Below are 14,130 nucleotides of genomic sequence, written 5' to 3' on the forward strand. Positions count from 1 at the left end.
AGAGAGAGAGAGAGAGAGAGAGAGAGAGAGAGAGAGAGAGATGAAGTGAGTTTGAGCAAGTACTACACACACTTTAGGGCATTTAAGTGCTGTGTAATGTGTCAAACTGTATTTATCTCGGAATGACAAACTTGCTCCTCTTTCCCAAAATAAATAAATTAATAAATAAATAAATACAAATAAAAAATCCAGCAGAACTAAAGCAGAGCTGGGAAAACCAGCCAATTCCAAAACCCCAAAACTGTTACATCCCAATCGGGACCCTGCTAGTAATGGGAATACAGGCTGCTATGCGAACCAGACCTCACGACTGCGGCTTTTCCTGCATCAGTGGCCGCAGACGCGAAGCAGAGCTCAAACTGAAAGTCAGAAGGATCCATGCTAGGCTAAAAGACGCTAGCTTTTACCATCTCTTCTCTCCATCGTCCCACTAAAACATGCCAAACTGGACTCCTTCAGTCTGAATCAAACTCCAGCTAACCACACACCCCCCCCCCCCCCCCCCCCCTTCAGTAAGACTCGCGAAAGCCAAACCCAGGAAAGCGAGTAGGGCTTTCACAGGGATGAAAGCTAATAGGGCATAGCACAGAGAGGACAGAACGAGAGGACAACGATATCTGTCCTGGCATCTGTCCTAGACTAAAAGCTAGGGCTAGCCTGCCTGCTGCAAACAAAGCTATGCTAGTCTATGTGGATGTGAGCCACCTTGGTGCCGTAAACCAAGGAGCAGCGGTGCACAGTAAAAGGAAAATCAGCGGGTTTCAATCTGAGGGCAGATAACGGGGTGGTAAATAGGCTTGTAAAACCTCATTTGAGAATTTTTACAGCAAGCAAAGTCACATACTTGCGCCAAACAATGTGTGTAGGACACCCATTAGTGTGGGGTTTTAACATACGGATTACTTCTTAGAAGGGTCAATGTAATGGGTGCGGCTTTGGGGGGTGGGTGGGAAAGGGAATAAATAAATAAAAAGTGATCAAGGCAGTGAGAACACACACCAGGAGCGGTGGGCAGCCATTTCAGCACCTGGGGAGCAATGGGGAGGGGGATTTAGGTGTCTCTCTCAGGGACACCACTGCCATGGATGCCAATCCTGGGGATTGAACCAGCGGCCTTCCAGTCTCAGGGACTGAACCTTCAGATCCCAAGCCTGCTTCTCTAACCTTTAGCCCATGGTCAAAGGGTACAAAAAAGATGTGATTTGAAAGGGTTAGCTTAAGCTTCGGGGCTTCAGTGCCCAAACCGAGCATTTATGGCCTGTCTGAATATGCTACAACTACAGGAAACAAGAACAGGTCCCCCCCCCCCCCCCACACACACACTTCTGATGCAGCAGGGGATGAATCAACAGGAGTTGTGGAGTTTGTAGCGTGCGGCATCACATGTAGAGACCCGTGTGAGCGAGCGAGCGAGCAAGCTAGCAAGAGCCTGAGAGAGGGGAGGGTTTGATTCAGATAGATTCTGACTGGGAGAAGACTCTTCCACTTGACCTTGCACAGTGAGTGAAATTACTCACAGCAAGGGTTCAATCCCATCAAACTAGTGCGTAGCTCTGTATGTGTAGGGTGTGTGTGTGTGTGTATGGGTATATGTATACGCTGCACTGGAACACATACCGCTATGCGTCCTCCTGGTGCGGCTGCCGACCTCGAAAATGAGTTCCGCGGGAGCGTTGTGATAACTAGATTGATTAACACCTCGTCTCCTCCAGATGCTGGCCATTCCAGCTAAATTGAGCGGTGATGAAAATCATCACAGCGGGCTACGGGGGGTCAATCAGACAATAATACATAATCTAATCCTGGAACCTTGCTGGTCGGCCATCAATCTGACGCCGACGCGATGCGCGTGCGAGCCGATCATGCAAATTGCCTCCATTTGTTAGTAAATTCATTCAGATGGGGAATTGATTCAGGGAGCCGGCCGGGCCTGCATGCGGATTAATTGGGCGGACTACAGCAAGCGGACCGTAGCGTTATTAAATCACTGACACGAAGCACAAGCGCAGACGTACGTATAACGCAGGCCTGAACAATAAAAGATGGAGCAATGCAGTTCTGACAACCTAATTATCGACTCCATCCATATCTGTCTTGAGCGACTGCCCACGCTCAGGGGAGAGAGAAAGGAAGAGAGGGGAGAAGAGGCAGCGCTCGCTCAGGCCAAACAATCGTAACTGCGTAACTAGGGGCGGTACAATATCGCTTAATTGAGTTTCGGATATGAAGACGCAAGATTACCGTTATCAATTAGGACCAACCGACTCACATTACATCATAGCTCGAAGCGTCAGTATCACTTCTACACTGCGAAGAAAAAGCAGAAGATCCTCAAGGAACTTTTGGAGGCTCTTCAGTTTGAAACCATGGAGGAACCTCTTGAGGTGCTTTGAAGAACCTTCAAGGAATCCCTTTCTTCTACCACCTCACTTGAAGGTTCCTCAAAAGCACTAGTTTCAAGTTCCACAAGGATCTTAGATCTTTAACAGTCAGGCACCTCGTAGACTGAACCCTAAGTTGAACCTAAATGACTGCACCAATCTAACCCCAACCCCAGCCTTAACCCGGCTGGCCCACACTACAGGATAATCGGGCCGATTTTGGGCCGACAATCGCAAAACTGCCCCAATTTCAGGGTAAACAATGATCTTCCCAGATAATCCTGAAGTGAGTGGTGTCTATATACACATGTATTTAGCGGTTTGTGTATGTGTGTGTGTATATTCACCTCAAGCTCACATTGCTGCCATGGCCTCAAAATGAGGCAAGACTTCTCTATACATGATCCTTCATTTAATTCTCTTAAATATTCCGATCAAGCTGGTCGAGCCCAGTGTTTCACCCCTGTCTCCAACCTAAAACACACATTCTGAGACAAAGCCAGACTCTCTGATGTTGGCAGCAAAAAAATAAAATTAACAGTCTGTGGCTCAGCCGCCAAACCCTACCGAACAAAACAGCAGGTCTTCATTATTAGAAAAATGGGGAATGATGAGGATGTGCATGTTTTAAGACCTAGACAGCATTAAATTTACATGGGGTCATGGGGTCCTGGGGTGACCCCTGCCCTACCCCTCAGTAAGTTGATTCAAGATTCAAGAGTTTTATTGTCATATGCACAGCCGAAACAAACAGTTACGCTGTACAATGAAATTCTTACTTTGCTGTCCCTCCATTCACCAATAGATAAAGATAACAAAAAAGAAATTAATAATAAAAATAAAAAATATATACAAAATAAATAAAGTATAATAATATTAAAGTTAATATTAAAGTATATTAAATATATAAAGTTGAAGTAAAAAAAAATTAAAGTAAACTTTTTCCTTTTTTACAATTAAAAAAAAAATAAAAATTAAAAAATTAAAATAAAATAATTCCTATAATTCCTAATCCAGATCAACTATATCTGTGTATGTTAAACCTGGTTGAACCTGGTTCTGCTCTTTAATACCTAACAACTGTCTTCCAAAAATTACCCATTAGGTTTGACTGTGGTCGTATGATGTGTTGTGTTTTTTTTTTTTTTTTTTTTTTTTTAAAAACACACAGTATGAAGGTAGCAGGTCTTGCAGGAAGTGGTCATCTAAGCACGATAAATGAAAAGAAAATGGATAAATAAAGAAAAAATAAAGAATTAATAATCAAACAAAGAAATTCTTTTTTTGGGGTTGTCAAAAAAAGCCACGGTCCAAATACGCAGTCGCCAGGGACAGTGGCACAAGAGGTATGGACATAGATAAAAGTGGCTGATCTTGGGCTGCAGCGTGCATAGGCAGTAGGGATAACCCAGCCCTAAGGACTTGTGGGCTGGGTATATGTCAATTTTGAGGGCATGAATATATAATTAGTCAAGACTGCCTAGGTTTGAGGTTCACGGTATGTCACTTCCATGTACTGACGTATCTCACTAGACATTCAGTCATGTGTCAGCACATGTCCAAATTTGGTCATCTTGACCCAGTTAATGCACCCTCAGGTTGCCACTACCCCCTAATCCACCCCCCACACAGAACCCATTTGAACTGATTCCAGGACTGAAAACTCACACCTTCATTAAGAAGTGAATCTGAAGCCCTGTGTTAACTCCTCTCATTCTCAGCGCAATGCAATGCTTCAGTTTTCCCCTCCCCAAGCACTTCTTTGTGCAAAGCACATGTGTTTCTGGAGTCGAAATTAACTGAACTTTTGCAGAGAGGCGCACCACGGGTCATAACGGGTGAACTGAGAAAGAGCTCTTATAGCGACAATAAATAAATCCCTCATGTCCACAGGGCTGCTGCAATATATTTCTAGCGGAGCGCGCAGCAAAAGCCACTTTCCACAGACGAGGACAATCCAACATCCAGCGAGGAGGTGTCTCGGCCGGGGTGCGGCTCATCTTTTTCTTCTTTTATTTCGCTTTAGTAATGATTCCCTGAACTACGCGTACAGGAGCTTGCGCTGTATTGTGCAGTCAAAGATGCAGAGTTGGCATTTTTCACTAAAGCACAGGAATGCTAGTGTGTTTGTTTACCTTCTAGGTTAGTGGTGGAGACTTAATAATACATGTCTTAAGATTAATAACTGGATAACTGGCTCAAGGGGTTAAAAAAAGTCACTCTAGCTACTAAATATGACAATATATGTTGTACCAATACATGTTATATGGTTATATGAGACTGCTGAACTGATATGTAGGCCTATATATGGACCCTTAGTGGGTTAAGGGGTTAGCTATGTACCTAAAAACACCCCTAAACACTCTTCTCACGGTTTGAAAATAATTTATTTCTAATTTTGCCCCATTTTCTATCCAACATAAAAAGCCAAGTAACCACTAGCAATGCCTCAAACACTAGGAGGTTGAAGACTAGCACAAGTAAAACCAGCCACTGCCACCTTTTTCGAACTGCCACTGATGCAGCATCGCTAGGCAGCCCCCACACAAGGAGGAAAGCGTGGCTCTCGAAGCTCCAATACAACAGCTAACAGAAGCCTGTGCCGACCAACATCACACTAATGAAGAGGGGGAAGTGGGGAGGCGGAAGTGCCATCAATCCACCCCTAAGAGAGCAAGGCCAGTTGTGCCCTCTCTGATTCTGGCTGCTGATGACAAGCAGCATGACCCGGGATTCGAACCTAAATAAACCTGAAGTTCAGCCATTATAATCTGTGTAATGTACAATAAAGGGTAATAATGTAAAGCTGAACTAGAAACGTAGTTTAGTGGACAGTCTATGTAGTCTATGTATGCCTAATTAGCAGGTTTGGCTAGGTCAACCATACCCGGTACCAACAGGCTATGTGTATTCGTACTTTCACAGGGTGTAGACGCCGCAAGCTACAGAAAAAACATTTCCAAGGTGATCAAAGATTTTCCAAGGAATCTTAAGGCTGAAGGAGTGCTTTGCTTGGTTACAGGTTTTTTTCGGAGTTGTAAGGGTTTCTATGTAGAACCTAGAACCTGAAAAATTGCTCTGTGTATCACCAACTGGGTTCTACTACACTGTTAGAAGTGCAAGATCCTTAAAGAACATTGAACATGGAGGCTCTTCAGTTTCCTAGAAGGTTCCTCTTTCCTAGAAGGTTCCTCCATGAGCTTCCTCAAGGATCTTATACTGTACAGTGTACCCTGGGATGGACCGGGGGTATTCCTGCCTTGCAGCCCATGATTCCGGAAAGGCTCCGGACCCACCGCAACCCCGACCAAGACGATGCCGATAAAAAGACAGACGGGTGGGTTCCGCTACTGTTACGACTCAAATAACCCCGTTTCATCAAACCACAACACAACCCGAGTTATGTGAGGCATACGGAGTTCGCAGAAAAGCACAGAGAAAAGATCAGTGAAAATGATTCAGCAGAAAGCAGCAGTCACCATGACAACAACGGCCTGGGGACCGATTTCAAGAGAAAGCGCGGCCTCGCAAAAGAGAACCGGAAAGGGTGGAAAGGGTGGAAAGGGGGGACGCAGACGCACCAAACTTCTTTTGAGGGTCCGAGAAGGTAATTGTAGCTCTGGCACGCTCTCAGAGACGACATGGTGATCCGTAATTAGCGAAATCTCAGCGCAGGGAGAGTTCGGAGCTCATTAAAAGAGATCTGACATCAGAGCTCCGTTTGACTTCAACCACTCGAGCAACAAGATACGCACCACTAACGCACCCCGGCTTCCATCCACCAATTAAGGTTTGAATTGGGAGAGCGAAGGGGAGAGAGAGAGAGAGAGAGTCTGAGGGATCAACTGAGGTTAACCAGCAAAGCTGAGAAGATGAACAGCGCTGCGGTTTCTCAAACAGACGACTCCAACAGGGTCACAGTTCTCACAAAGACATGTTGACGGACTCTGAGGTTGAGCCAATGCCGGCATCACTGATCAGTAACGTGGGTGTAATTCATTGAAGTGCAGGGCGCGTCTTGTTGGTGAGGGTCCCACACCAACCTGAGCAGAACAGTCAGAGTTTGTGCGACACTTAAAAAATTTTGGGGTAGTGGTGGCTTGGCGGTTAGAGCTCCGGGCTATTGATGACAGGGTTGTTGGGCCCTTGTGCAAGGCTTTTTCACCCTCTTTGCTCCCCGGGCACTGGAGTTAGCTGCCCACTGCTCTGTGTGTGTGTGTGTGTGTGTGTGTGTGTGTGTGTGTGTGTGTGTGTGTGTGTGTGTGTGTGTGCTCACTGCCCCTAGTTCACTAGTGTGTGTGTGTTCACTGGCACAGATGGGTAAAATGCAGAGGACACATACATGCACCTTCACCTATGATTTAAAAGCTGGATGGCTGCACAGTGTCAGTGCTAGACAGTTACTACATGGTCACTGGGGTGCATAGGTTTTTTGCTGGGGGGTTGTTCTGGTATACTGGGTGGTTGCTTAGGGGTTTGCTATGGTGGCTACTATGGCATTGCTAGGTGGTTGCTATGGAGCTGATAAGGTGTTGCTACAGTACCCTAGGATATTCCTAAAAGACTGCTAGGAAGTTTCTATGACATCCTATGTAGGATGCTGCAATGGAGTTCCTATGCAGTTGCTATGATATCCCAGGGGGGTTGCCATGAGGTCTCAAGTGGTTACCAAGTCGCTGGATGGTATTGTTCGGCGGTTACTGTGATATTCCAGGCTGTTCCTGTGTTGCTGGGTAGTTTCGATGATATCCCTAGGGTGTTGTGATGATACCCTGGTGGCTGCCATGAGGTTGCTAGATGGTTGTTCGACGGTTACTGTGGTATTGCAGGCGGTTCCTGTGGTGAGGTGGTCGTGATGGAGTCGCTTAGTGGTTGCTAAGGTGTTGCAAGGTTGTTTCTATAGCATCCCAGGGAGGGTTGATTCAAAGGTAAGGTTAAGGTCACTTAACCAAGGTCACTTACATTCAACTTAAAGTTCAGTTGCATTAAATAGACACTCGGTTGAAGGTTAGAAGAATGTCAGGTGAGCATCTAGCAGGCATTTATAATGGACCACCCAAGTAGAGTGATGCCCAATATACAAGCAGACTATTATGGTGAAGCTCTGCTACCGTTCCAAATACACACTGTTCGATCCGACCGTGTGATCCAGGCTTTTTGATTGGATTCATGGTTTCATTTTTGTGCAGAAACACAAGGTCTTCTATAAGAATGACTGAATGAGGTTTGTGTGCACTTCTTAGGCCACCACCCTTCACAGGATCTACGGTGTGCTGCCGTTTTCAATTAGTCTAAACTCAAGTACATTTAATGTAAAAGGGCACAGTGTCCTTTCTATCTTACAACATGAGCTTGTCTACATGATGCTTTATTAACTGTATCAAGCGTACAATCCTAAGTTAAATATCCTTTAGCACCTCCCTATATGTTAGAACGGATGTATGTTTCTAAAACACCTGTCAAAACCAGCAACGTGAAGCATTTTTGACCTTAAATCAAATCATACTGATGCTCCACTGAGCTGCGATGATGAGACTGGTGGCTCCATCACCATAGCAACCACTTGGGATACCATGGCATCCACCTCGAAAGCACAAAAATTCAAAGTAACATCACAGCAATAAAAGTGGAATACCATAGCAAGCACGTAGCAACCCCATAGCAACCACCTAGCAAGAGTCTTAAATCTAATCTCAGAAACATCCTTAAAGATGAAGGTTATGAATATACTAAGTGGTCGTTTGACTGCTAATTAAATGAGGGGTGGTCTTGGACCTTTGCATAGTACCTTATATAATGCTAATCACTCTCTTTAGGCTTAAGGTTCTGGCTAGTCTTTCAGGTTCACAACAGACCTTTAACACAGTCACCATGTCGTCATGTCCAGCTCTGATTAGAAGAGTTATGGAAAGTCCGGCTGCACCGTTTTACAGAGCGCATACCGGTTTTTAGCCTCCCTCAAAAATCTTCACTGGGCTTCGGCACAGCCAACAGGAGGGCAGTTAACATGCCTGGAAGTGCCTCCAGCCCGGACGAGAGGCTGAACCCTGCAGGTCTGTCGCAGCTCATTGTTCATCTGCAAATGCATTGAGCGTGGAAAGCAGTGGTGGTCAGGCAGCGGTCCAATAGGAATCAGAGAAGCCGAGAAGGAGCATCTGACTGGACAGACTAAAGACCAGCACTTACTGAGCCTCATTCTGGAGGAGAAACAATCAATCCCACGCCGTCCATGTAAACATTAGCAGCATTAGCAACATTAGCGAGCACCCTGAACACCACAGCTGAACCAAGACCCAGCCGTGAGGGGTTGGTTTCTTACAAACTTGAGTAAATCTGCCCAGCAAGTGTATTTAGTAAAGTGCAGTAGCCTCTGCCACTGTTTACAACACCACCGGAATCCATTTAACGCGATTATCACACTTCTGCACTAACGAACGTGTGATAAAGGTCTATGAAAAGCATGAGAATTTCACATGCCAGCCTACTAGTCTTTACTATACTGGTAATTAAGCCAAATCAAAGTAAATACAGCTCATACATTTATAGAACAAGCATCTGCATTAAGAACACCAGTTGTAGTCTGAGCCCTCAGGCTAATCTCTACCATATGGAGAAAAGCAGGGATGTCGGTAATGAGGCCGTACAGACACGGCACAGTTTTCCAATGAGAAGGACACTTTATTTAAGAATGCAGCAGTTGAAACCTTCTGAAGTCAGGTAGACCATCAGAAATATGACCTCGATAAAGATAGTCCAGCAGTTGGGGCAATCATGATCACAGCAAAAATTGAATAGCTGCATGCTAACCACAGCAAAGGCTGTGTCTGGTCCGTAAATGCCACCGCTGAGGTCAAAGTACAGCATCTATCATCATCATCATCATCATCTTTTTCAACCATTCCTTAGTTGATTCACTGCTGTGCTTTGGGTCATTGTCCTGTTGCATTACCCAATGTCTCCTCAGTTGGAGGCCAAGGACTGCTGACCTTACATTCGACTGTAGAATGTTGTGCTATTAAGGGTCAATGTGCAATTATCGGTAAATAATATTGTTTTTCTCAGAGGCTTTGACTTATTATTTATATTGTGTATATACTGGTAATTTATCTTCTTTTTGCAATTGAGTGTCTTGCTATCCTTTTGCTGCTGTGACACTGAATTTCTCCATTGTGGGACTAATAAAGGATTATCTTATATCTTTGAATTTCCTTAAATAAAAAAAAGGGAGGCTTCAAATGTAGCAGAGCAGCCAGAAACCATAATGCTCCCACCACCATGCTTCACAGTTCGGATTTTGCATTGATCTGCAGTGTTCTTTTTCCTCTAAACATAGTGTTCTGCGTTTGTGCCAAGTTGTTCCTATTTTGGCTCATATGTCCATAGAACATCTTTCCAGGAGCACTACGGAACATCCCAGTTGTCTTGGACAAACTTTATAATAATAATAATAGTAATAATTTAACTGTGGTTGTTTCCTCAATGAGCTCAATAAATGATGTGAACAGTCTGACCATGTGTTATTAGTTTCGTTAGTTGCGTTTGTCTCCAATTGCAACTTGGACAACAATCAGACCACATTTTATTAGAAATTATTGCAGGTCATTCCAAAGGAATTTCTTTTTTGGCAACTATAAATATCAAACATTGCCAAACGGCTCAGGGTTCTACAAACCAGTTTGTTCCCAGCATGAAGATATGATGGATAACATCTCCATAAAATCCAACAAGACAAGATTGGCTTGGGCGGTGCATTTAAGGGAGCCACAGGGTGGGGGGTGCTGTGGGAGTTCACCGAAGCTCTGAAAAGAGGTGGGGGGGAAAAAACAAGCCCACCATAGTTGCGAGTTTAGTGACATTCTAGTTCGATTATAAGGCAGAGCAAGTAAACCTGGAGGGACTAGTCTACTGAATGTGCCTCAAAACAGTGGAAAACACTCCTACGACCATTCACTCGATTTTCTGTGCTCCCAGATATGAGGCTTTATCCTCTGAATGTGTGATTTGAGCCTGTAGTGATGTGAGCCTGAAAGGGCACATGCTTTGTTTTCTTACTTGCTTGTGAGGGTGTAGTTCTGCTGTTTTAGATTGAGCTCCCTCTGTTGAATCTGTATCACCTCCCTGGACAAGTCCTCTGGTTTCCTGGGGGGGGGAATACATATATAAAAGTCATGTCACTACATTTCATGTAGAGTCGTAAGGAATACCAAAAAACCTATACCTAAGAGATCATAGCATTTTACTTTATTAGACTATTTTCTGAAGCTCAGCACATCATAGTTGGCCTCATCACTTGCTACGTAGATCGGTACCAGAAATGCAGGTTGAGAGTTTCACAAAATGGGTTTCCATGGCCACATTAGCCGCTATGTCAGGATCACAGGTTTGTGTTGGAGGAACCTCAATGGCCTTCACAGAGCTTTGACCAAGACCCCAGCAACCCCAGTAAACACATTTTGGGAACACTGCAATGTCAATTATGAGCCAGGCCTCAAGTTTTTTTTGACCCTTTTAGTGTCCATCACTACAGTACCATAACATCTGCAGACGAGCTACAGTTTGTATATACTTGCTGTATTTATTACCAATGAGATAAAGTGTAGATGGCAAATCTACAGCCTTGCTTAATAGCGCAGTGACTTCTTCATGTCCACCTTAACCCTGTATGTAGGCCAAAACATCCAGTTCTTCATTCTCATAAGTATAAATACACCCCTGTGGGACTCCACAACAGTAGAAGCAGCTTGCATTAAAAACCAATTGTACAATGGACAGGAAAGTTGTGGCACGGATTTACACTTTGGAGGCAATGAAAGTACTCTCTGAATCCAGGCGATTACCCCGATGTGTTGTCGTCATGACCAGTCCGAGCACTCAAAAATAATTACCCTAAATGTTACTCGCCTGCTGTACAGCAACGGTCTACAACCTTGCTCCTGGTGATCCATCTTCATGGCTTCTGGCTCCAACTCTAATCCACCCCACCTGACCCATTTAATCGCTGCTTTCAGAAGTGCATGACTAACTTAATGGGGTCTGTTAGATTTGGGTTGGAGGTGAAATGTGCAGGAAGACAGATTTCCAGGGAGGCCGCAGTGACCACAGCTGTATAGCACAGCATTCAAAACAAAGCAATCTAGTATCCAGAATATCCTGATGCCTTTGCTTAGCAAAAATGAGATACACAGCAGAATCAAGGAGCTGTTCGCTATGGAAGCCAGGAAAGTACGAGTTGCACGTTCGTATTTATACATCAAATAACTCAGAACATCAACTTAGTCGGCTTAAGTACACAACGATTCATTTAATAGGCAATTAATTGAATAAATCATAGTTCAATTTAGCTGGTGAGGTCATCTAGGAACTAGGAACGGTTCTGGATGTACGTGGACCATGGATTAAAAGCCAAAGTTTAACCATGACCGGTGGGAGTCAGTTTTACTGCTGCTGCTACTTTACACAGCGATAATTCCCTCAGTCTGGATGCAGAGCTGCTGTTTCAGTGTTCGCAGTCATGGCCGATAAATCAAACATGAAGAAACACAAACTCAGCACGGATAAATGAGATGAACAAACACAAACAGCAGTATCCCACCAACCCAACATTCGTGTTTGGTTTGGTGTGCTCAAAGCTCTGAGTAAGGCCTATTTTAAAGAAAAGCAAAAGAATATATAATTCATTAGATGAATTAGAACCTTTACTTTCCCTTAGTTTTTGCCTTTTCCTTTCCCCGATATTGTCATCTACTGTTGCGCCACTGAGGTACGAGCAGCAGAATTGGAGAAACCACTAGTTTTTGTGAAGAAGGAAATCAGGAAGGTTCAAAGAAATGACGTTCTGAAGTACATCACAACGAAATGGATGGAAAAACAATGATAAAAAATATATATATAGCACTTTTCTCAAAGCCAAAGTCATTTCGCAGGAGATCAAAGACACTACGATAAAAAGGCTGTGTTATAAAATAGAGGAAAGGGAGCAGCTTTGAGTAAAGAGGGGAGATGAAATGGAGGTGCAATCAGAAAGACACTGGGGTTAACGTTAAGGGTGACTCACTACTGATTGACTACTGGAGAGCGGGACTGCGAACTGTCCACTGTTAGAAGATTCTGGTTCTGCTAAGCTTTAAAAAGAGCCATGTGCCCTACTGGTCAAACGTTTTAGAACACTCCCAATTTCCCATTGTTGTTATTGACCCTTAATTCCTTATAATTCCTTAGACTACAAAGTCCTGTGACCTCAAATAGTACAAAGTTAGGCAACAAACCGCCGGGGCTTTTGAGTAAAATGAACTAAAAGTAGCTTTTTGAGAATTCATTTTAGGGAAATAATTGGTTAACAATTTACAGCTAGTCTGTTACAATGGAAGTAAATAAGGCTTTGACAGCTAATGTAAACTATCAACATTTACAACCCCTTTATCTACATTAAATCAGAGTAGGAACTGTGTTACGGCACTCTGCGCCGCAGTATTTCAAGGTCTCGAAGAAAACACTTAATAAAGGAAGGCATATTAAGCTCCTAAAAGTGTTGCTCTGTCTTTTGAGAAATGACAGATTAAAACGAAAAGTTGTGAGGACAGTTTCCTTCCCCAAAATGCTCTTTAAAACTAGAGACAACTAAAGAGATCTGGTGCAAGAAGAGGTCTGACAGACTCCACACATTCACATCATCGTCAGAAGATTGAGAAGTTTGAGAGTCAACACCAGGCAGCTCACATGACAACACCTGGTAGCTCATCTTAACACTGGACCAGATCTCAGTTTCAGATGTGAGGAGAAGACCTGGAGCTGCAGGTTTGATGGCAAACTGACGGCCATGCAACTCTGACCGTGGACTACTGAAAAGAGGAGGGTGTTCTAAAACGTTTGACCGGTAGTGTATGTCCGAGTGTTTACAATCAAACCTGGAACCTGCTGATCAGGGAAAAAGGTTACATGTTCAGAAAACCTCCAATCTCCATGTGCAGCAGGCTTTCGCACCATCTTTTCTAGGAGAAAACATAAGTCATCTTAACAAGACAATTCTTCTCTCTCTGAGTTCAACTACATTTAAGTCGCATGCAAAAATCTCATTTTGAGACCCCACAGGTCTTCTAAATAGGGTCGTTCTAAAAACACAGCAGGTCATTTGTGCTCTACTGACTCTATAAAAGGTGCATATCCCATATTCCTGCCATCAGCTCTCGACAAAACTCTGACGGGTGCATCTCTGGATTAGTCTCATTTGTAACTGCAACTGTGGCATTATGCCGATGTGGTGGCGTGTAACAATCAGCATAGCATAGCACTCCATGAAAAGATGCTGCCACAACTGCCAATGGGGAAAAAAAGAAGGTGCAAGATTTCGAATCCCAAGCCATGCCGTTTTGCCATCGGCAGCCAGAGTCTGAGCAAGCACAACTGGCTACGCTCTTCGGACGGGTAGATGGAACTCTCTCACTCTCACTCTTTAGCAGATATTGGCCGTTAGCTGGTGTGGTGGAGCTGGGGACCTGGTGCTTTCCTCCGAGTGCCCTGGCTGCCCAACAATGCTGCATCGAGTTAAGACGTTACCGTCCTAGTGTTGAGAACATTGCTAGCGCGAGGAGGAGCTACAAGCAGGTGGGTTAATTGGCAGCACTAAATTGGGAGAAAAAGAAAAATAAGAAGACAAACAAAAAACAAACGGACCATGGATTCGAAATGAATTCTTTGGGAGTTGGGTTTTCACCAGGATAATAAAGAGCAGCTCTGACGTTAAGAAAGCAAT

General features: G+C 44.1%; 1 protein-coding gene across 2 annotated transcripts in view; it reads right to left on the reverse strand.

Annotated features, from left to right (window-relative positions):
* The window catches only part of mad1l1 (mitotic arrest deficient 1 like 1), a 95,454-nt gene that overhangs the window by 59,768 nt on the left and 21,556 nt on the right, over positions 1–14,130 (reverse strand). Inside the window, exon 10 of one of the 2 annotated variants that reach the window (XM_072657665.1) lies at positions 10,434–10,520. In XM_072657665.1, the coding sequence (XP_072513766.1) occupies positions 10,434–10,520 (87 nt within the window). Of the gene's footprint in view, positions 1–10,053; positions 10,096–10,433; positions 10,521–14,130 lie in introns of those variants that run through there. The other variant, XM_072657666.1, reaches the window with a different exon arrangement.

Source organism: Salminus brasiliensis, chromosome 15, assembly GCF_030463535.1.
Source record: "Salminus brasiliensis chromosome 15, fSalBra1.hap2, whole genome shotgun sequence".
Taxonomy (NCBI): Eukaryota; Metazoa; Chordata; class Actinopteri; order Characiformes; family Bryconidae; genus Salminus; species Salminus brasiliensis.